A 24516-nucleotide genomic window follows, 5' to 3' on the forward strand; every position below is an offset into this window, starting at 1 on the left:
TGCATTGACGTCTGTGGAGCGTCAAGATACAGCGAGGGGTGGTTATCATTCACTAAAACTACTACTATTACTATTACAAACTCTACAAATAGTACTACTACTATTACAAACTTTTTTTTATATATAAATTTACATTTTTAGATGAAGAACTTAAGTTGAATGACTAAAAAAAACTGAAAATTTAAGTTGCAATATTACAAAAACTAAACATAAAATTACAAAAAATGTACACTAAAGAACTATTTATTACTAATAATAACATATAATAATAGACAAATAGTACTAAATAGATTTGCTACTGTACAGTAATGTTCTTCTGGGTATCGGTTCGTTCTAACAATTTAACTAATTAACTAATTTAAAAAAGGACACAGTTTTATTTCAATCATTAAACTGTTGTTATTTTATGTCTTGTTTTTATAGCAAATGTAGAGAAATGCTGCTGTTTCAAAGCAATCATATATTATTATTAACAAAAACAACGTCATTTATTTAATTGTATAATTGCAATATGTGTATGACTTACATCTATTATTTATTTATATTTATTATATTGTTAAAGTATAAAGGTTTAGTATAAAAAATACCCTAACTAAAAATATTGCTAGCTCTGCTAATCTTGCTAATACTATTGCTAGTTCTGCTGAAATTGCTAATACTGCTGATATTGCTAGCTCTGCTGATCTTGCTAATACTATTGCTAGCTCTGCTGATATTGCTAATACTGCTGATATTGCTAGCTCTGCTGATATTGCTAATACTATAGCTCTGCTGATATTGCTAATACTATTCCTAGCTCTGCTGATATTGCTAATACTGCTGATATTGCTAGCTCTGCTGATATTGCTAATACTGCTGATATTGCTAGCTCTGCTGATATTGCTAATACTATTGCTAGCTCTGCTGATATTGCTAATACTGCTGATATTGCTAGCTCTGCTGATATTGCTAATACTATAGCTCTGCTGATATTGCTAATACTATTCCTAGCTCTGCTGATATTGCTAATACTGCTGATATTGCTAATACTGCTGATATTGCTAGCTCTGCTGATATTGCTAATACTATTGCTAGCTCTGCTGATATTGCTAATACTGCTGATATTGCTAGCTCTGCTGATATTGCTAATACTGCTGCTATCATATCATAGATATGTATGTAAAGGCTAGATGTGTTACGGCGGAGTTTCCATCGTCATCACCGGCGGCCATCTTGTCACAGACAAGCTGATGTAAGATGAGTGGTCAGCACGAACACAAATACTCTTGTCTCGTGGAAATCTTGACGGATTTACAAACGGTTTGTAAATAAACGTTATTAACGTGGCTATAATTATCTGGATGATTATTTATTTATACACTTTTTATTCATAAGTATGCAGGGGCATAACTACATCTCTGACGTTTATAACAAAACAAACCGTTTGAAAATCGGTAGAAAATTAAGCAAGTTATGGTCCTTTAAATAGTACATGTACCATTAACACAATGTTACGAGTGAGCGAGCTGCCTGTGACAAGATGGCCGCCAGGTGCAGACGTCGACCTCCATTGGCCAGCAGCGTGGACGACATATCTAGCCTTTATATAGATATCTATGGCTGATATTGCTAGCTCTGCTAATCTTACTAATGCTGCGGATCTCTCTGGTCTGCAGAGGAACTGGATTCGGCTTCTGTAATGCCATGTGTAAACTGGCCGCCGTCTTGGGGAATGTAATATTTGGTTCGTTGGTGGGAATCACAAAATCGATCCCGATCCTGTTGGCGTCGACTGTGCTGGTCGGCGGAGGCCTGGTGGGTCTGAGACTACCCGACACCCGCTCCAACGTCCTCATGTGACCCCACTACACCTGTGACCTCTGACCCCTGAGCCGCCACGGAAACACGCTCAGGGTGCAGATGGAGCCAGCGGCTGTGATGCGTTTGCTTTCTTTATTAATTCTATTGTTTATTTACTTTTAAACGAATATTAATGAATTTATTTTATTGGTTTAGCTTTTGACTTGCCCAGTTTAGATTAAAACTAGATCATGATGCCTTCGTTGCTGAAATTCAAATGTTATGAAGTGTCAAACCGAAACGTGTTTTAGACTGCGAGTTTGTGAGCTAATCTGGGTTGCAAGAATTATTTAAAATTATTTATTTCGAAAATTCAGCAATTTTTTTGTTATTATTTTTTAATTCTTTATTATTTTTAGCTAAACAAAAAAATCAGGTGATTTTAATATTTTTTTTATTTTTTAAATCAAAACACTACTTAATTACCTTGAAATGCTCAAACAAGAGTAAAAAGGCCATTTAGAGATGTAGACATAAGCGATAACAGCTTTTATTGGTAGCGTAGGTCCGGGTCTCCGGTGGCCTTTGCAATACGGAGGCAAATCCTCTCCCGTGGCCTCATGGGATAGTAAAGTGTCCATCATACGCACACTTCAGAACAGGAAGTACTAGATCATCCGGGTTCTTTTTGCCCAGTCTAATTCAGACAAACTTCTTTCGTCACATACTGTTTTTCTCCTACTATATAGTAGGGAAGTATGCGATTTCGGATGCAGCCATTGTCTTAACGAGTTAGTTGTTGAATCATTCAGCCAAACGATTTGTTCAAAACGGCTGATTCGTTCAGGGACAAAGCAGAAACGAGTGAGTCAATCATTAGAACGACCCGTTTAAAAAACGCAGATTCATTCAGAATCTGTTTCTCGTGCTTTGGCTCCACTGTTTGGAACAATAGCCAATTGTGTGTCTAAAATGTAAGTCACCTAATTAACTTATTATTGATAGAGTTGTTCAGTAAAATCAATATCACATTTGCAAACGAGCTGATATTCGGTAAAACAGCACTGTCAAACGATTAATCGCGATTAATCGCATCCAAAGAAAAGTTTGTGTTTACATAATTACTCTAAAAAATGCTGGGTTGTTTTAACCTTATTTTGGGTAAAATATGGACAAACCCAGCCATTGGGTAAAAAATGTAATTTAAAAATATACTGTAACCCAATGGCTGGGTTTGTCCATGTTTTACCCAAAATTGGGTTAAAACAACCCAGCATTTTTTAGAGTGATATATGTGGGTGCTAGGGTTGGGTATCGTTTGAATTTGAACGATTCTGATTCCGATTCCTTGTTTCGATTCCGGTTCCTAACGATTCTTTTAAGAGGCAGGGTCAAAAAAGTTTATCTAACCTTGCTAACCAACGGCCTTTCTGAAGGAAATACTCCTTCTGTAAAAATACTCCTTCTGTCACAAATTTTGCATTTTGCCGAGATTTCGTTATTTTTAAAAAAGTGAAGCCACACTTTGGATCGCCGACGTAAGGTACTCATGTTCGACTCGCGTGGTTATGCCAACACTTCCGGTAGACGCTTCTTCGTTGGTGTTGTTCCGCTCGGCGGACTGTGAATATCGAAACTAGGAATCGAAATTTTACTTTTGAACGATTCCGGGAAAAACGAAAAGTTAGTCTCGGTTCCAATCGATACTCGATACCCAACCCTAGTGGGTGCACTGTATATAATTATTTTGTATATATATAAATACACACACATGCATGTATATTTAAGAAAAAAATATTATTTATATATAAAATATTTATATTTATAATATAAATGATATATAAATCTATGTACAATATATAAATGAAAATATTTCTTAAATATATACAAGCATGTGTGTGTATTTATATATATAAAATAATTATACACAGTGCACCCACATATATTATGTAAACACAAACTTTTATTTTGGATGCGATTAATCGCGATTAATCGTTTGACAGCCCTAATTATAAGTATAAAAAACAGGAAATTAGGAGACTTTTTTGCACCATTTCTTGTTTTTTGGAAGCATTTTTATTCATTTTGGTGGCATTTCTGCCCCAAGCCCCTGTTCATTTCAGACCGTGGCGTGATGGAGGAGTTTATTTCCAGCACAAGCGGACTGAGACCCCTCCTGTTGCGATGCCAGTTTCAAGTGAAACGCCAGAAACATTGCAAAAGACGCTACTGCATTTCTTAAACAAGACGATAGCGATTATCCAGTTTACATTTTCTGCTTTTTTATAATAATTTAGCTAGCGGAAGAACTCGCCTCGACTTCATTCTTGCCTTCGTGAACTTTGTCGTCGATGTAGCTGAAACGGTCTTCATTTGTGTCTCTCTCTTGTTGGTTTAAGGGTTAAAGGCGTCTTGATAACCCTAGTCTAGCTGCTACGCTTCCATGTGCGAACTCTTCTTCTGAAAACTGAATGGCCTTTGCTTCCTCTCCGTGCCTCCTTCCTCTTAAATCCCTCCGGTCGGCTTCTCGTAGGTGTAGCGACCCATCGTACAGCAGAACCGAGTGCGTTTCGAATGCTCTACTGCTTGAATAGGTAAAAAAAAAAAAGTGGTGTTTCGCCATTTCATCACACTCCACTGGAAATTTCACACATGCAATTGTGCAATATGAGTAGACGTGATACGGCCGCATCATAGAAAAATAAAATAATAAAAGCCATTCAGCCTGGTCTGATCTCTTCTGCTGCTGTCTACATGCACTGAAGTACACTAAACAGCAGAAACAAACTACACAAGTCAACGCTGAGACCTTTCAGATGGAGAACTAGAGTGGAAGTTTGTTTCTGGCCTAATTTAATGATATTTTGTCGTGTGTGTGTCGGGAAAGTTTAGACAAACACTTGTTTTGAACTTTGACTACGTTTGCTGTACACGTCTAAATGTTGTAAAGTGTTGCCTGTTGAGTTAAAACATTATTTTTTCATGGTCAGATGTGTATGCAAACGTCTCCTCATGTGTATGTGTAGATATCTTGTATTTACTGACATTCATTTCTGTCTATAGGTGTTTATTTGGGCTGGTTGTGTGATTTTTGGGGTGTTATTTGAGCTAACAAGTGTAGTTTTGCAGGTGTTCTGAACAAATCCGGTTTGTGAGAGGAATGAATTCAATATAAAGTTGAACTTGGATGTTTTTTATATTCTTTTCTGAACAAATTCAAGTGGCCTATCTGAAAAATTCCACACAAACAACTGAAACATGGTATCTTGTTAATAAATACACCCGTGCATGTGCATATTGAGATTTGTGTTGCGGTGATTTGTCTGTCGTGCTTTCGCCATGAGTTTATTTCTCAGTTTGAAAGACGAATGTATCATTTATTGTGAGCGTGTGATGTCGTTCTGAAATGGGTTTTGATTGGCTGTGGATCTGGCATGCCAATGACACGTCTGCCGTCACTGCTGGCCAGATTTCTCTGATATATCTGATTTTATTTTGAAAAGAGAGAGAAAAGTGCCATGTACAGTGTGAACAGGAACTGAAGTGGATCCAGATGTACTGATATTAAAGAGTTTCATTATAAGACTAAAGAGTGTCTGCTTATTTTTTTCCTTTTTCCAAATTTCATTTTTTGTGGAATAAAAGTTGTTACATCCTTCATTCTGTCTCAGAGTGGGATAAAAAGTGTAATATATCATAAAATATCAAATATTCTGTATGAACTGATACTTTGGGTGGAGAATAAACTTGGTCCAGTGGTTTAACCTCATTTTTTTTTAAGCGACAAGAGTGATTTGTTTGCGAAAAAAAAAATCACAACATTATCCTCCAACACAAGTTAACGCAACAACTGCTCTTTCCCCAACACAACACACATGCCTTGTGGTGCTCTCATGAACTTGTGTTAATTTATTTTTTTTATTTGTATGTATTTATTTATTTATTTTTGCACATTACAAATAATAATGCCAAAGGACTCATGTTGCTTCATACAACTTAGTGCATGTAGGCTATTACTTTTTATGTCTTTACTACCTATCTAGGTCTTGAAAGTGGTAGTTGCATAGACTGTCAATGGAGGGACAAAAATCTCTCAGATTTAATAAAAGATATCTTCATTTGTGTTCTGAAGATGAATGAAAGTCTTACAGGTTTGTAAAGACATGAGGGTGAGTAATTTTTGGGTGAATCATCCCCTAACGGCAGTCTGAACTGACGGCGATATGGACTTTTAATCAACTAATTCATCCTAGGGAACTATTTTTACTGTTGCCAGGGCCACTATGTAGTTTTGATGTACGAATGAGAGTAAGTTAAAGAGGGGAAAACAGATATGCGGTGGATATTGGTTATGCTCATCTTGCTCACTTCTTCGAAGGCATCTTGAGGAAAACAGCTCTAACGAAGCACTACAAAAGACCTGAACCGGAAACAATGCAATCCGTTCCATTATAGCCTTATTTAACCTGTTTGAATCATAGACAGGAAAAGAAAGGTTGATTAAAAACAAGTGAATGTCAAAATTGATATTATTGTGACCTCTAGTGTCGAACATGGGTGCATTAAAATGATCTTGTGGTAATAGCCTAATATATAAATATATGATGTTGTTGTTGTCGTCGTTGTAAGGCTACGAATTGTATGACTAATTATTATAAATAATAATTGTTGTATTATTATATGTTTTAATATTAAAATTAATGCGTGTAATAATAGTAATATAATACCTTAAAACTGGTTAGGATAACTTGCTTATCATATTTTTATGATGAACACGAGTGATCAATAAACCTGTTAGACGCTTCGACACTAGATGGCGCACGAGCACCAAACGCCTCGTATTGTGTCAGTACGACACACAGGTAAACTCCTCTCAGGTCCAGAACTTTTATTGCACCAGGACTGTGTGTGTGTGTTTGTTCTTGAAATGTGGTGTTTGATTCGGGAATTACATGTAGCTTTGAATCTGTTTGTCTGTGACTGACTCGAGGACAGTTTAATCCTGCTGGAATGCTCGAGTGTAACTACACTCTGTCCCTGTCTCTGTTTTCACCCTCACTGTCTTTGAGTTTATCCCTATGGTTTATCCCCGCTTAAAAACAGTTCACATCATCCTTAATGTGCAATTGCCTATTATTATTATTACTATTAAAATATTACATTAAACAAAACCATACATTTTATTTAATAAAATAAATAACATGCAATAAAATAGCAATGATTAATATATCAATTTCAATCAGAGTTCTATATCTGCTGTTTATATATAAATAAAAAACTATATATATATATATATATATATATATATATATATATACGTATATATATATATATATATATATATATATATATATATATATATATATATATATATATATATATATAACATTAATACTTCTGAACCATTCTGAGCTCCTACTCAGTTCGGGTTAAGCTTTGGAAAGGCTTGACATGATTGTGAGTGCTGTTATAGTGTAAAACACGGCTTATACGAGATCATCCGAACTGCAGCTGCAATGGAAAGGAGTGAGGGTGTTTAATATTTTGCACGCACACTATCTGCTGCTGAACAGCTGTTTCAAATCATAGCTATGAACTGACCAATCAGCAGGACAGGACTGCAACTATCTGCTTTGTAATGTTTAAAATGATTGCGTTCTGTGTAAGAGATGAACTGTACACTAAAGTCATGTGCCAGGAAAGTCATATTTGCCTAATCATACAGTATGCACACTGATAAGGATTATTGCATTTACTGCTCTGGGAAACAGCAGGATATTCAAAATGTCACATTTGAATGGCACAATTTGCATTATGAGGGAAATGACAAATTGCACATATATATGCAATTTGTCATTTCCCTGTCATTTGTAATTTATATATATATATAAACACTATGTAAGATACAAATGTTTAATTCTTCAAACCCCCACCATCGATGGCAGAGTTTCTGTATATCAAACTAGTATTCATACAGCCAGGCCATGAACTCAGATCAGATCTCTACTCCCTCCTGTAATTACACTTGTGGGAGAAGAGGAAGCAAAACAACACATCTGTGCAATTATCCGTCATATCAGCGTCCTTGGAGAACAATCCCGGGGGTTAAGCCACCAGCAGCTGCTGCGTTCAGGAATAACAGAGGGAACCTGCTGTTGCTTCAGTTTCAGGAAGCTTTGTAGCATTAAACTGGTCAAATGGTTTTTCAGTGCAGGAATGCCACAGTTTACTGGTTAATATTACAACATGCATAGTCTCCATCAGCAGGACAAATTCAAAAGAAATGAATTACTGGGTTTTGCTAAGGGGGGGGGGGGGCACAACTGACATTGCTAATAGTGATCTGAACAAACCTCTAACTTCTAACTTGTAAAAGACCGCAAGAAACCACCTAGAACACTCAAAGCAACCATATGGCAAATCCCTAGCAACCATCTAGATCACCCTAACAACCATATAGCAAATCACTGGCAAACACCTAGATCACCCTAACAACCAAATTGCAAATCCCTGGAAACCACCTAGATCACCCTAACAACCATATAGCAAATCACTGGCAACCACCTAGATCACCCTAACAACCATATTGCAAATCCCTGGCAACCACCTAGATCACCCTAACAACCATATAGCATATCCCTGGCAACCACCTAGATCACCCTAACAACCATATAGCAAATCCCTGGCAATCACCTAGATCACCCTATCAACCACATAGCAAATCCCTGGCAACCTCGCTGTCCAAGCAACTACATACCAATGCACTGTCAACCCCCCAGAACACCCTAGCAACCACATAGCAACTCCCTGCCCTAGCAAATGCATAGCAACTCCCTGGCAACCACCTAGACTAAAAATTCAAACACATAGCAACTACATAGATCACCCTAACGACCATATAGGAAATCCCTGGCAACCACCTATCAACCTCCCTGCCCTAGCAACCACCCAGACAATCCTAGTAACTACATAGCAATGCCCTGCCAATCACATAGAGCACTAGCAACCACATAGCAACTCCCTGACATTAACCCAGATCATAGTAACTCCATACCCTAACAACTGTATGATATCTTCTTGGCAACGACCCAGAACACCATAGCAACCACATAGCAACTCCTTGCCCAAGCAAATGCATAGCAACTCCCTGGCAACCACGTAGACTAAAAATTCAAACACATAGCAACTACATAGATCACACTAACGACCATATAGCAAATCCCTGGCAACCACCTGTCAACTTCCCTGCCCTAGCAACCACATAGCAACTCCCTGGCAACCACCCAGAACAGCATAGCAACCACATAGCAACTCCCTGTCCAAGCAAATGCATAGCAACTCCCTGGCAACCACCTAGACTAAAAATGCAAACACATAGCAACTACATAGATCGCCCTAACAACCATATAGCAATTACCTGGCAACCACCTGTCAACTTCCCTGCCCTAGCAACCACATAGCAACTCCCTGGCAACCCCCCAGACAATCCTAGTAACTACATAGCAACACCCTGCCAATCACACAGAGCACTATAGCAACCACACAGCAACTCCGTGACATCAACCCAGAACATAGCAACTCCCGGCCCAAGCAAATGCATAGCAACTCCCTGGCAACCACCTAGACTAAAAATTCAAACACATTGGAACTACATAGATCACCCTAACGACCATATAGCAAATCCCTGGCAACCACCTGTCAACCTCCCTGCCCTAGCAACTCCCTGACATCAACCCAGAACACCCTAGCAACACCCTAGCAGCCTCCTATAGCATACCCTAGCAACCACGTACACAGTATCAACACTTTTGGCAATCACCTAAAACACCCTAGCAACCATAAGGAAACGCTGTGGTAACCTCCTAGACAAGCACAGCTCACATTTTCTCCAGAAACTGTTTAGTTGACATTAGGATTCCTGTTCTATGTACTTCATATCTATAGACCTTGTGTAGCCCCACCCCTTTTTCAACGCTGCGCTTGTTGTCTTTTGACTTCCGGTCTGTATTCTCACAGCAATCTTGCATAGGTATGAATGAACTGCTCGTAAAAAATTTCCTGGTCGACATCTGCTTTACAATGCTTATGATAAAACATTACAATGCTCGTGATGACTTTTGTTAACGCCACAATATGTAAATCCATTCACCAGCTAATTACTTCTCGGCAGCGATGCCATAGTAGAGAAATACAGAGCGACCGCAAAAACGGACGTTCAAAGACAATATTCTAAAGGTGACGGCGCCAACGTTTCTCTGCTGCATAAGGTCTATATGCAGCCAGATCTGATCAAATATTGTCCCTCTTACTCAAAGATGCCTCGCATTCCCAGGCCTTACAGGTGTCTTTGACATACTGAACTCAGCTCATACATGTTTACGCTCATACTTCACGTGCGCAGCGTTACACGCAGCACTCAGAGCGTGGCGTACAGGGTCACGCGCAACAGAGCGATTCGCTGCACGTTTGCTACTGTTATCTGTGTAAGGAGTGTCTTTACATCTATTCTTTTAAAATTCCTCCAGTTCGGTAGATAACAGATTGTCGATAAAGCAGTTTAAAGGGTCATTCTGTGAAAAGAATACGTAAAAACAGATGGAAACGGTTCATCAAAGTTAAATATCCAGAGCCGCTGGCCTGAAACAATGAAACAATGCGCTCAAGCAACTTTATTGACTATATTCCTATTTCAAAAATAATGTGAACAATGAAAAAAAATGCAGTTTATTTCTGTGGTTGTTTTGCCTGGTAATGAAAGACAACACTTGCTCTGTCCTCCACACTCCTGTTTTGATTCACTCTTCCATGAGCTGAAAATGTCACATAACCTTTGACCTTTTGACAAGGGGCCTTTCATTTCTTTCTTGCAGCTTGCTAACGGCGAAAGAAATGTTTCTTTTTTCCGCTTTTTATTTCTTATAAGCATCCACTGTGATGTCAAGGCCCATAATTTGAGACACAGAGCCCATAAACGGAGAAACTGTCCAGGATTAAAGCAAATCTAGGTTCCAGTGTAACACTTATCTTCACATACTGAGCTTATGTAACACTATGACCGTCACTGTTCAGCCAAAGACAACACTTTTAAATGCTTGTTACGTAAACGCAATGACTCTATAGGTGCAATAACTCTGTGGCCTGGTTTCACAGACAGAACTTAGATAAAGCCACGATTAGGATTAGTTCAATTACGACATTTGAGTAGCTTTTATAAACTCAGTAGCTTAGAAAAAAAAAACTACTGTTTTGAGGCTGTGTCTGAAATCGCCCCCTATACCCTTAAATAGGGAGTTATTTGAGGCGACAGCCATTTGTAGTGGTGTACGAAACCATGGTGGACATTCTCGAATGAACTCATTAAATCCCATAATGCACTCTTCCGGCGTACTCAGTGTCCATATTCACTCTCTCTTTTTTATCTATTCCAACAAGGGGACTATATTAGTGGAGTGTAGGGATTAGTGAATGAGGGTATGGGGGGAGATTTCAAACACACACAAGTCATTGAATCATTCACTAAACCAAGTCGTTAAAAAAAAACACTGTTTAATTTATTAAACAAACAAAAACAAATGAGTTTCCGAGTTTGAAATCATCCATTATACACTCATTCACTATTCTCAACATTACTCCTTTTATCCACACGGGATTTCATTTGGCACAACCGTCACAGTGCATTATGGGTGTTCCCTAGCCACTGAGCGTACATAGGTTGTACTCGTCATTGCGGTGCATTGTGGGTTTGAAAAAGTATACTCGATAATGTCACCACAAATGGCTTAACACTACTACAAATGTCTGTTCCCTCAAATAGTGCCCTATTTAAGGGTATAGGGGGGCAATTTCAGACACAGCCACTGCCTTTATGAACGAGTCATTGAATCATTCACTCAATCGAGAACACTGAATCATTCATGAGCGAAACACCACTACTGAAGAGTAATGTTCGGTTTGATCATCCATCTACTTCTCTGAAACTGCCCAAGCTGTTGTTGTAAGTTCTAACATTGCATATTTTATTTACCGCATGTAACAATTTTCTCTAACAGTTAAAAGTATTTTATATGAGTTTTTGATATGGCATGAAGAATTAAGGTTTACATATGTATTATTTTTTGCTATATCACATTAAACCCTCAAACCACTTTATTCACTTTATAGCCCTTAATCCTGTAATTGTGGACAAATGTGGACTCAGGTGTGATCCTAATTTTGATTTATTGTAAATGTTATATCACTGTCTTCGATAAAGTTTTGTCTATCCATTTATGGTGTTTTTTTTATTTTGGGGGTATTTTTGAATTTATTTACTTCAAAATGTACCATATTTTCTATGTAAATTATTTTTTTATGTATGCACTATGTAGTAAATTACTATGTAGCTTTTATTTTAATTTTTTTTTAAATACATTAAAATATCATTCCAATAAGTTCTTAGAGCTAAAACCTAAAGATGAAGTGACTTTGCTGTCACCTGGTGTCTTATTTTGGCTTATTTTAGAATGCTCTAAATTACAGTTTTTCCCATTCATTTCTATGGGTGCCCATTTTTGACCCAAATACAAGATTAAGGAGTTTTTTTTCACCCACTTAACATTGTAGAATTGAGTCAAAAAAAAATAAGTGTGTGTTCAGGAGGCAAACTTAGGAAAAGTAGACAAAGTACCGCAAAGACAAAGTAAAGTGTCCTGTACCGCTCAGATCAAGGGAAGTATTTTTTTTTTAAATAAATCAAAACTATTTTGCCCACATTTGTCCAGAATATGGTTTTAAGGTAAAACGATTTGTTGTATAATTTAGTAATTTAGTTTTTCTAAAAAAAAAATAATAATAAATAAGTAATAATAATAAAACATTTATCAAATTAAATTGAAAAACAATAAAAAGTAGGCTATATTAACAAAACCAACTTGTTGGTCGTCTGAGGATTGATCTCTCTCTCTCTCTCTCTCTCTCTCTCTCTCTCTCTCTCTCTCTCTCTCTCTCTCTCTCTCTCTCTCTCTCTCTCTCTCTCTCTCTCTCTCTCTCTCTTACACACACACACACACACACACACACACACACACACACACAAACATTACTGAGAGGGAGAAGCGCGTCAGGTCACGGCATCAGCTCTCACAAACTCTTTCAACTTTAAACGCTTAACCCGCGCGCGGAGGACCGGAACCCTTCGTTCTTCACGCGCCCGGGTGAGTGTCTGTACGGGATTCAGTCGCAGTGTGTGTGTATGTGTGTGTTCAGGTTTGGAGGATTGTTGTTCTCCGGTTTCTATGGACTCTGGTCTCGAGAGGGTTTAGGACTTTGTGCTGCACTTGTTCCTCCGCGGCTGGATCATTTACAGCAGGTTTCTTCCTCCTCTATACGACAAAACACTTCAGTTTCACCGTATATCGCTGTTTGTTCGCGTTTAGTGGCGGGTTAGTTTAGTGTTTCTTTGTATTTGGTTCAGAAACAACCGAACAAAAGGAAAGTATTTGCTCTTTTTAAAATATCGCTCATTGGCTGACAGCGACTCTGTAACGTTAGACCTCTGTCGCTCCCTTTTAATTGTTTGTTGAAGTTAATTCAAACTGGGTTAACCTGCACGCTTACTACTATGTAGTTTAGTTGTGTGTGTGTGTGTTTTTTTGTTAGTCTAGCATTTAAGGGTCATGTGGAGGTCTGCAATTAAACTCGCATAAATTATCCCAGACTTTTTATCTAAACAACAAAAGAGTCTTCTAGCTCAAATGAGACCACAACAGATTTTTTTTCTTTGTGCTTTTTTTTTTTAGTTGAGAACTAGTCAGGTTGTGTTTAGTTGTACAATCTTCCTATGTAAGGCATATGTATCTGATGACGACATGAGCATCATCATTTTGAACATCAAAATTTAGGTTAAAGTTTATAAATGTGTGAGGTGAAGTTTTAATCACCGTTTTGTTACTTTGTGGTATGCATAGCATAGAAATGAAAGTTACAAGTAGTAAAATTTTACATGCAGTCTCTCAGTTAATGATTCTAGTTTATAACAGCCCAAAGGCTGTCTAAAATAGAAGCAAGGTAAAAGTGTCTGGTAAGTGGAAGGATATAGCCTGACGTGAATTGTTGGCTGTCAGCGGAGGGTTATCATTAAATGCCTTTGTGTCCATGACCTCTTGACCCCTTACGCCTAAGAACTGACCCTTGAAATCATAGATTTTATTCTCTGCTTGAGGGACTGCTGTAAAACGTGTTGAAATTGAATAAACAAAAGCAAATGATAATGTTATTAAAAAGGATTCTTAATGCTAGGATCAGGCGAAGCTTTGTTGATTTGTTTTCCCATCAATATACAGTTGGGCTATGTTCAGAATAGCATACGTTACTACTTGTTCTTGTGTTTTTGCATTTTACATTTATTAATTTAGTAGTATTTATGCAGTATGCATGCGATACAGATCACCTAGCGCATGTGATTGGATTATTTGGCAGAATTATACATTCTGTTGGATATAAAAGTAACTTTAGCTGCATACATATAGTATATACTCACATATGGCAATATTAGCCTATATATTGCAAGATCACAACTGTTTGTTTGCAACTCAATCACAAAATGTAACTATATTGTTGCTCCCACCTCATATCTGCTAAATGCAACTATATGAAAATATTAATATTAACAGGAACAACATTAGGATTTTCTAAAGCTGCTTTGAAACAATGTAATGATGAGGTCATGTGACAACAATGTAGCATACTATTATTTGAAATGCCTGTGTGCCGTTTCACATACTACTTTTTAAAAATAGTAGGCCATACACAGTGCAGTAAGCTAGTATTTTAATATAGCCTTGATCTTTATGTGTGCTGTAATAATTAGAGCAGATGCCATTACTCACCGATGGGTTCAATGATGTTAAATTAGTCCCTCGGGACGTTTTTAATGAGGAAATGATCTTATGAGTGGGTCATATGCCATATGTTAATCTGGACATGGATTATGTCGATAGTCCAGCCAGACAATGACCCGCCTTCATGGGTGAACACGATAGAATCATGTAACCCAGATGAGTTGGCGCCGGGTCAGACCGGTACCCAATATCCCTGTGAACAAACACCAGTGGCCCGTCAATACACAACCGGCCTTTCAGAACAAAACCTAGGAGATTCAGACCTATTTACTGACTGATTTACAACTTCAATCGTTGTTTTAAAGGGATAGTTCACCTTTTCAACGTTGAATTTCAATGATGAATTTCAATGGTGAATGACTCTTTAATGATTTGAATTAGGACAGATAGATTCATTCTGAAGTAAAAATCAGTGTAGCAATTGACCACCGTTAGATAGTAGGGGTGTAACAATATATCGTTCCACAACAATATATCGCAATACAAAAGTGCAACAATATACTTTGTGGATAGTCCCCCCAAAATAAAACATTATTTTACTGTGTGAGGAAAAAATTCAAGTTTTCAGAGTTTTAGTGTCAGTACTACATTAAACTACTATACATAATGTTGAATATAATGTACAGTAATGCAATGGGGGAATATTTGTGGGTCCTAATAATGCCAAATGTCTGATGTTACCAGTAAAAAGTGTCCAATATTCTTTTAAATATATCTAGTTAGTGAAAGAGTGCAAGCATATTTGTCTACAATAACTCTTTCAGCTTTATAAACATGAATATTGTTATTCTGGTGTCTCTATTGTCTTTGGGTTACAAGCACCAATTCCAAGCCTATTCATTTAAACCCACAATGTACTATCTAAGTTAGCATTTTAATCAGAAGTAAATTTTTTAGTTAACCTTTTACCATATCTCTTGGAGTATCGCAATAATATCGTATCGTGAGTTCAGTATCGGGATATGTATCGAATCGTGACATGAGGGTATCGTTACACTCCTACTCATTAGTAAGCCAGTGAAATGTGACCTGATCCAAACCCATCGTTGCCCTAACCGCCAGTCTCCGACCCTGTTTCAATGGTCCGTCCACATTGTGGATGCTGAAAAAGACTCGTCCACGGCGCATAATGTTCCTTCACTCTAAGAAGCCGCACAAAAGTGCCACTCTTGAGTTTGTGAGCCGAACACAGCCGTGCTTTGTGTCCCTCTGCCAACATCCCTCCATCTCCCAGAGGAGTGTGGAGAGAGGGATCTGGACTGATAGGAGGACGCCCTTATTCTGTTACCTTTCTGGATGCTAATTACCCCTCTAATCTGACCATAGGCTAGTTTATGTTGCCCCCGACACCTGCACAGGTCTCAGAGCAGTCACAGGGTTTCTTCAGATAGCTGCTGTTTGCAGTTCTCTTCTTGAAAACACACAGTGATAAGCAATGCTGGGTAATCGATAACAGGTCTGAATAACAATGAGGCCAGTGAGAGCGTAATGGTCTAGTTGAGAGGCCAATATTGTGTTTTCACTTATCTTACTTTAATTGCATTGCACATGCATTTCTATGCAAAATCAAATAATTAGTTTTATATAATTTATTGAGTGTTGTAGTGGGGAGCATTGTTTATATACTATTGTTAATATTTTTAATTAGCTTCTATTTTTCTATTTTCAGATTTCAAATTTAATGTGTAATTTTATGTGCTTTTGTCATTTTATTTGTTTTAGAGATGCAAAATATATCTGCCCACCATTATCGGTGTTGGCCGATATATGATCAGCTTTAATGTTATCGTTATCGGTCCGATAAGAGAATTTGTCCAATATATTAAAGCTGATAAATAATGTAATATTTCCTTCAGCTGAGACACTTCAGATGCACTTTTTTTTTATAAAAAAAAAATATATGAAAATTTATATTTAAAAGCCAATATATTGGTTATCAGCTTTCAAATAGAAAGAGTTATCGGTCTGACACATTTTTTATATTGGCGCATCCCTAAAAAAATAATTATTTATTTCAGCTTCAGTGATGTTTTAGTACTTTAACTTGGACTTATTATTTCAGTTATCTGCCAAGATAACATTTCTCATTTTTGTTCGAAAATATTTTCAAGAATGGTTGTGCATGGATATCATGAAGTTACACTTCTGTACATAACTTAGAGCTGTTATTGCTAAATGTATTTCACTGTAAAATAAAAGGTTGTGTTTAAAGGAAAAAAAAAAAACTGCCAGGTGTGGTTGCCAAAATAATTCTGTAAAAATATAGTATAAATGTAAACATTTATAGAACAACATGTAGATTTTACAGTTAAAAACTGTAATTTACACACACCCAAAAAACATTTTAAACTGGTAAATCCACCAGCATATGTACAACTGATAAAAAACTAAGAAGAAACACTTAGAAACACAAATAAATATACTATTAAAAATCATCAAATGTGAATTACCACAGAGGCAACTCGGTATATGTTTTTTTTTACATTAAATTATTAGATGATTGTCTTTATACTTCTTTTTTTTTTTAGATTTGATATTATTTTACTGAAAAATTACACTATGTTTAGATCTATTTTAGTGCTAAATAAATGTTTTCTGTGTGAACATATATTAAAATGTAATTTTTTACATATGATCCTTCAGAGATCATTCTAATATGCTGAACATTTTTTCTAATTGTCAATGTTGAACAGTTGTGCATCATATTTTTGTGGAATCCAAGAGACATGATTTTTAGATGAATTATAGAAAGTTCAAAAGAACACAATTTGTTTGAAATAGAATCTTTTTTGACATTATTTACTGTCATTGTCAAACGTGTCTTTAACCAAGAAGGCCATGAGCTAATCAGTCATTTGATGAAACATTATAAAGACAGTTCTTCTTTCATAACAACATGCATTAATGAATCATTCAACAGTGAAACCAGAAACAAAAGTAAATGGGGTGAATTTGGATTTCAAGTTGACTCCATGGAGAGTTTGTGTCGGGTCACAAGACTCATGTGGGATGGTCATTTTTAATCTGGGATAACTAAAACAGGCTCATTCCAGAGATAATCGATTTATTGGCCGATGGGAAGGCCATCCTGCTGTTTCCAAGCGTCTCCCTGCTGAATGGATTCATTGTGTCGGATTGACTTGATTTCTCTTGCGTGCCACGAGTTATCGGACACGGATGTCGCTTTAGACTGCTAACGCCGGCAAAAAAGCAAATTATTTCTTGGGAACCGATAATGATTAATCCCTAGTATTTGCATTTACAGCAGTGTTCTCAATTTTATTAATGTTTCTATTAAATGCAAATGTTTTCTGGGTGGTTTAGGGAGTGAAACAAGAATTTACCGAGATTAAATATTTCTCAGGGAGTGTTTGAAAAGAAACACAGTTATGTGGAGGAGAGAGAGCTGGCAACGCTTGTGAAAATGATATTGTGTTCAATCAAGACTACATCCCTTTCGCATTTTACTTTTCTCCCCGAAGCCAGTCAAGGTCTCTTGCTCCAAAACAGTCGTAATTTAGTTTAACATGATCATTTTCCGCCCTCTCTCTGACCTTCTCAACTTGCAAACTCTATTCTAGCTCTGTCTGAATAGTGAATGGCATTGACATTGTGATCATGCACCGTGATTGTGAATTTGCATAAATGCAGTTAAGACTTTAAAACTTTGGTGGAGGGAAAATATTCCGGAAATAATGTAAAGGCTCTTCCTCAAATAAAGCTCAAAACACTTTTTTGAAGCTTAATCGAGTACTTTTACAAGGAAATACTATTCTAAGTTTCTACCTCAAAAGTTCATGTTTCATTCAACGAGTTACTTGCCATTTGTAATTATTCTTGAAATTTACCTGCAATTTGATATTGTAAATGGTTTCAAAGTAAATACTAAATACAAAATACTGCAGTTGTTAAAGGTACTTTTATAGTTTCTATTATTTTTTGGTGCTTTTAGGAGTTTTACAGCACCAGAATGAGCTTTGAATTGTGAATGTTAGAGTACGTGTACAAACTACAAAGTTGATTAAACTCCTGTTTTTCATCATATGATATCAAATTGGCTTGAATGCTTTGGCAGGATCTGTATCTGTGCTTCTGTTTTATGGGAATCCTGTGACTCTCTGATGGGGTGATGTTGTGACCGTAAACACACACTCAAATACTGATGGAGTACAACAACATCTACCCTTGACTCAGGCTGTTCGGGGTTTATCGTGTTCTTTTGTGTTACATTGTAACATTATCCAGTGTTTTAGAATGTTCTAAATGTGCATTATGTTGATATCCTATATTTTTACAATGAATCTTACGACAAACACGTCTTCTTATATCCTCAGTTGTTGCGTATACCGAGCTGCATCGAACACACTTTCCTTGAACCCATTGTGCGAGTTTACTTTAATACTGCGTCCTTTATATACATGTTGCTGCTGATTGGACTGCAGTTCGGATACACCCACCAAACAAGAGAAAATCTATCTCAAACCCCATTGCACGCCGTTTCCAGAAAACATGACGTTTAACCTGGAAACCGTAGCAAAATGTTGCGGACCGTTTTGAACTCTAACGTGTCCCTGTTGTGATTGGTTTACGCTGCTCTGATTAGTCAGAGGGGCCAGTGTGTTGGGGATTGGTCTACTCTGCTCTGATTGGTCAGATTGCCCAGTCTGTTGACTAGTCTGCTCTAGTGTTGTCACGGTACCAAAATTTCAGTATTCGGTACCAATACCAGTAAAAATTCACGGTTCTCGGTACCAATTTCGGTACCAAAGCTTAGTTTAAATTTACATATATTTAAGTGTTTATCACGGTTACAAGTATGGAAACTGTAGCCTACATTTGCATTATAAACACTTTAGAAAAAGATTAGATAAAATGACCTAAAATAAACAATACTATGCACTAACACATTTTTAAAGTTGTTTGTAAAGTTTTAATCCGTTAACATTTATTTATGCACAATGAATGAAGTGAACAAACATGAACAACCAAGTGTTTGTATTAAATAACATTTACAAACATTAATTAATGTTGTAAAAATACATTGTTCACTCAATGTGTTGATGTGAACTAAGTAATGTTGATGAATGGTATCTTATTGTAGCATTACCAAACTATAGAGGAGATAAAACATGTTTTATTTGACCTGACTGTACTTTTATTTAATCTAAAACTGCATTCATATTTAATTTTAAAAAGGCTTTTTAAACCTGCTGACTCTGAGTTATAAAGGGAAGAATACGCCTAGAACTAGCACTGACATTAAATCACATAGGGATGCGTCGATACTAAATTCCAGTTATACTCTGGTGTCGGGTGGATACTACTGTGCTCATGTACTCGTAAAACTCCCCCGAAAGCACTTTAGAGGCCGTTCAGGCGCTCACATATCGCACGTGTTTTTTATTATATTTTTGCGCGCGCTTATTCTTTTCAAAGCGCTTGCTCTCACGCGGCGTCTGTCGTTGCTATGCAACGAGTTTTTATTATAAGCGCGCTTAATTGCCTCGCGCCTATATTTGAAATTGCGAATTTGCATGTAATCGGCCTCTTATGGCGACGTGACATTAGCCTAATCCAAAATATTTCCATGTGGCTCTCCTTTCGTGTCAACAAGTGGATTCAGAGAGAGAGCATATCAGCGTTATGAAGAGGACGCAACTGTGCACCTTTCAGACAGCGCGTCTAAAACTGGATTAACCTGGTACTCGGTACCTAGAAAAGCTGGTACCGTAACATTTTTTTTTTTTAGTACCGACTTGGTACCGAAGTACCGAGTTTTTTGACAACACTAGTCTGCTCTGCTCTGATTGGTCAGATGGCCCAGTCTCTTCTGATTGGCCTACTCTGCTCTGATTGGTCAGATGGCCCAGTCTGTTGTGATTGGTCTACTCTGCTCTGATTGGTCAGATGGCCCAGTCTCTTCTGATTGGCCTACTCTGCTCTGATTGGTCAGATGGCTCAGTCTTTTGTGATTGGCCTACTCTGCTCTGATTGGTCAGATGGCTCAGTCTGTTGTGATTGGTCTACTCTGCTCTGATTGGTCAGATGGACCAGTCTGTTGTGATTGGTCTACTCTGCTCTGATTGGTCAGATGGACCAGTCTGTTGTGATTGGTCTACTCTGCTCTGATTAGTCAGATGGCCCAGTCTGGTGTGAGACAATAACTTATTTGTTGTGCACTTTGATCTTTAAAACTTTTCTGACCTTTTACCTGTGTAATGCATAGTTACATTTGCATATAAAACAGAATTGTCTTGCTCATTTGTAATGTTCGCTGTAGATGCATACTATCACAACTTCCCAGTCCATTCAGAACACGATATCACCCTTTAATAAACTTACTTAACACATTTTTGTCTTTTTGCAGCTTTGTACTTCTATTATGTCTATTTTATTACAGAGCTGATGTCATTTCAATGGTACATCAATCTTATTTAAATCACAATTTGTGTTCGTTCTTCCAGAAAGGTAGTTTCGGGGAGAGCGAAGTTATTAATTCAAACAGAGCCAGCAGGAACAAAGAAGGACAAGCTAATTAAATTTGTAAAATGATTGGCGTGTAGATGAGAATCACAGTTAAACTAATGTACATGTACAATTTCTTTTTCAATGCGTTTTTTTTTTTGCCAAACTCTCATAATGCCCCCGAATTATCTGATGTAAAGCGACATAAAAATCTTTGCAATTAAAAAGGCTTTGAATTTGATGAAATTCAAAAGATGCACGATATATATATATATATATATATATATAGTTAACTTGTTTTTTAATCAAATGCATAAATAATATAATATAATAAAAATATTTGTATTATGGAAAAAACTGTTCACAACTACAATATTTACATTGTTTTACATGCTTAAATTTAAATAATATTTGAATGTTTGATAGAAACAACTAATATCTTTAGAGCTTCTCTATGCTTGCCATACTGTTTGAATTGCAAAGAAAAAAGTGCAGATATCTGCTTCAGATATGAGTAATTTAAAACTTTGATAGTGATAATGTGCATCACCTGATGACCGTGCACATGCATCACATGGTCTGCAGTCTCGTGTTTGACAACCAATTGCTAAATCCATTCCACACAGAGCAGCTCGTGAGATCAGTTTAAGTTTTGCGTTCTGATCAGTTGTCGTCCCTAGTGTAGTGGTTAAATTTAGGATAGAAATGCGATAAGTGTGGATCATCTTGAAACCAGAACTCTTCCCAACCCTGGTGAAGAGCCGACTGGTCTGTCTCGCTGCATTATGGACACACTCTGACCCTGTAAACAATAGAAGACTCACACCCTGACCCAGCCCCCCCTCTGTGCATTGATTATATTCTGCTGTCAGCAATCTCAAGTGTGCTCTGCGATGCGCGCACACACACACACACACACACACACGCACGAATGCATGCAGTTGCACCAGCTGAACTGCCGTTATTGTTTTGCACCTGTCACAGCAGTGCTTCAAACAGTGTGTGTGTGTATGAGAGAGTGTTATAATCTGACATTAATATTTAATTGTTGCTTTGACAGGGGGTGGATGTTGAGGTTAAACCGTCTTGATTTGGGTGCTTTTTTTTTTTTTTTTTTGCATGGTTTTTGACACTCGCCATGCTTTTCTCAGAGAGAGAGAGAGAAAGGGGGAGGTTTAAATGTCTTCTCATCTCCGTTTGCTCGTGTTCAGACCTCTACAGCCAGACAGAAACATCAACCTTTATGACACCCAGAAAATTGCAGATTTACTCTAAATTATACACACGTCTGAAAGGAAACGGACACGTATGAGACCAGCAGACACACTGAAATGATTCTGGCTTGTTTTTGTTGCATCTTTGTGGATTTTGTGGTTGTCCTCCCTGAGCTTCAGAGCATCTGACCGGCACTTGGTGAGTTTAAGGAACGCTTCTTGTATTTTTGGGTTGTTATTGGATGCATATTGCTAATTTTAATAACATAGAGTAGACAATAGATCAGTTTATGAATGCACATTTTATAGTTTTTTTCTTTTTGTGGTGGTTTTCTCTCTGAGCTTCAGAGCGTCTTTACCAACACTTGTTATTAGGTGGTTGTGTTTTATAGGTTTTCTGTTGGTTGTTTAGTTGTAGGTTTTGTTTTTATAGTGTGCTTCTCTTTTGCATGCTGTGTAGCACCGCTAATACAATTCTAATATTCAAGATTATTCTATTTACCTGCATATCCCATATGCACATTAATTATTCCACAAATTCCAGACGAGTCAAAACCCATCAGAACAAAAGCCTGTTTGTGTTAGCAAGATTTGCAGATAACATAAAGATATAGTCATGTATTGTCTGTGAATTCCTCCTGACAGGCTTTAGTAAGGTGTAGGTTATTTGTGGCTTTTGGCACGTGTCCGTATGTCTCCTTCAGCCGTGATCAAATGCATTTTTTACCTCCACTGTAATCATTGTTTTCTCTCTTCAAGTGTGTGTGTGCAACGTAGCAGCATTGCGAGATCAAAGCACACAGTGTTTCAAGACACATCTGTCTGATTTCAAAGTGCTCATGCATCCCTTTAGAGTGGACACTGTGTGTTTTAGATTCAAAATAAAAGTCCTGCTCCTGACACATCGCCAAACAGAGAAACTTTTCGATGCCGATAATTAAAAAATATCGGCCTTGGGAATATACCGGTATAAAACACCTCCACAAAACGCATGATTTGAGGAATCATTCTTGTCTGAAGCACAAACGCTGCAGGAAAATGCACACATTAGAGGTTTGATCACATGATTGTTATGCTTGACTTGCCAAATGTAGATCTGTGCACATTCGGTCTTAAAGTGACAACAGCCTAATAAACCTGTGGTCATCTGTGCCATTAAAGCTACACTGTGTTATTTTTAGCGGCATCTAGCGGGGAAAAGGTATATGACCATCCAGTGAATATTAGTTTCTGTTCCTCTCAAATCCGATTTCGTTTTAACTCCTACGGTGGCCAATGTGGTCCAAGATTAACATGACTTTCAGATCGACCTCGTCTCCACGTCTATGAGTGTTCCTTCAAGTGATGAGGTTATTTTAGAAAACTATTATAATTTGCAGTAATTTAATTTGTCAGGTAACATATAGTTTATGACATCTATGTAAAATGAATAATAGCTTTGTTTTCGTTATTTATTTACCATTTCATTGCTAACATCAGTTATCAGGTTCCCAGACGAATGCAAGTTAGTAAAGTAACTTTTATTAGTGCTGTCATTATTCTGTATGTTGTACGACATCACTAGCGTAAGGCAAAGTTTACATTGTAGGCTATATCATTTTCATACTGAAGTGTAGGCTAGTCTGAAAAATATCTAGATCATACAATAATATGTCTTAAATGAAAAAGATTACAGGACAGATGTGAAAGTGAAGGTGAAAGTCTCGCTTAGAAACAGCTAACTGATGCTGCGTTCCAGGCAACCTGTAACCCGTGTTTTTCCAACCTTATAGGCTACCGTTGAAAGTGCACTGGAAAGGCAGTCAAACTCTTGACTGTCCCATATGGATTTTAAGGCGCACCTTCAATGAATGACCTATTTTAGGACATTTTTCATTTATAGGGCGCACCGGATTATAAAGCGCATTAGATACTGTTGTCAAACGTCTGACTGGGTTTGCATTATGCATCCTAGATGTGCTAAAGGGAATGTAGCAGGTACGCGGCGTCGGAGGTGAGGTGTTTATTTAGTAAGCGTGAGCGCGCTGGGGCGGGCATAACTTACATTCGCAGCCTGACTCATATGAGTATTCAATGTGCGCGGCTCGCTGACAGCAACAGCTGACTGTTTTGAATGAGACGACCCGGTTACTGTGAACGGGGAGCGCTTTATGAACATTCTTTGACGCGCAAGCAGCGCC

General features: G+C 37.5%; 2 protein-coding genes across 7 annotated transcripts in view; both read left to right on the top strand.

Moving 5' to 3' along the window:
• The window catches only part of LOC120471237 (synaptic vesicle glycoprotein 2C), a 59708-nt gene extending 54339 nt beyond the window's left edge, over nucleotides 1–5369 (top strand). For both annotated transcript variants that reach the window (XM_089123607.1, XM_089123606.1), the window contains exon 13: nucleotides 1656–5369. In XM_089123607.1, coding sequence (XP_088979733.1) covers nucleotides 1656–1839 — 184 coding nt within the window. In that variant the 3' untranslated portion in view covers nucleotides 1840–5369. The remainder of the gene's footprint in view (nucleotides 1–1655) is intronic.
• A 7443-nt stretch (nucleotides 5370–12812) lies between these two features.
• Nucleotides 12813–24516, top strand: part of sema4d (sema domain, immunoglobulin domain (Ig), transmembrane domain (TM) and short cytoplasmic domain, (semaphorin) 4D) — a 113797-nt gene continuing 102093 nt past the window's right edge. For 2 of the 5 annotated variants that reach the window (XM_039661048.2, XM_039661044.2), the window contains exon 1: nucleotides 12813–12971. The gene's annotated coding sequence lies outside the window, so the exon portion shown is untranslated. Of the gene's footprint in view, nucleotides 12972–12991; nucleotides 13127–22313; nucleotides 22536–24516 lie in introns of those variants that run through there. The other 3 variants (XM_039661045.2, XM_089123516.1, XM_039661046.2) reach the window with 3 other exon arrangements.

This window comes from Pimephales promelas, chromosome 19, assembly GCF_988280905.1.
Source record: "Pimephales promelas chromosome 19, fPimPro1.hap1.1, whole genome shotgun sequence".
NCBI classification, from domain to species: domain Eukaryota; kingdom Metazoa; phylum Chordata; class Actinopteri; order Cypriniformes; family Leuciscidae; genus Pimephales; species Pimephales promelas.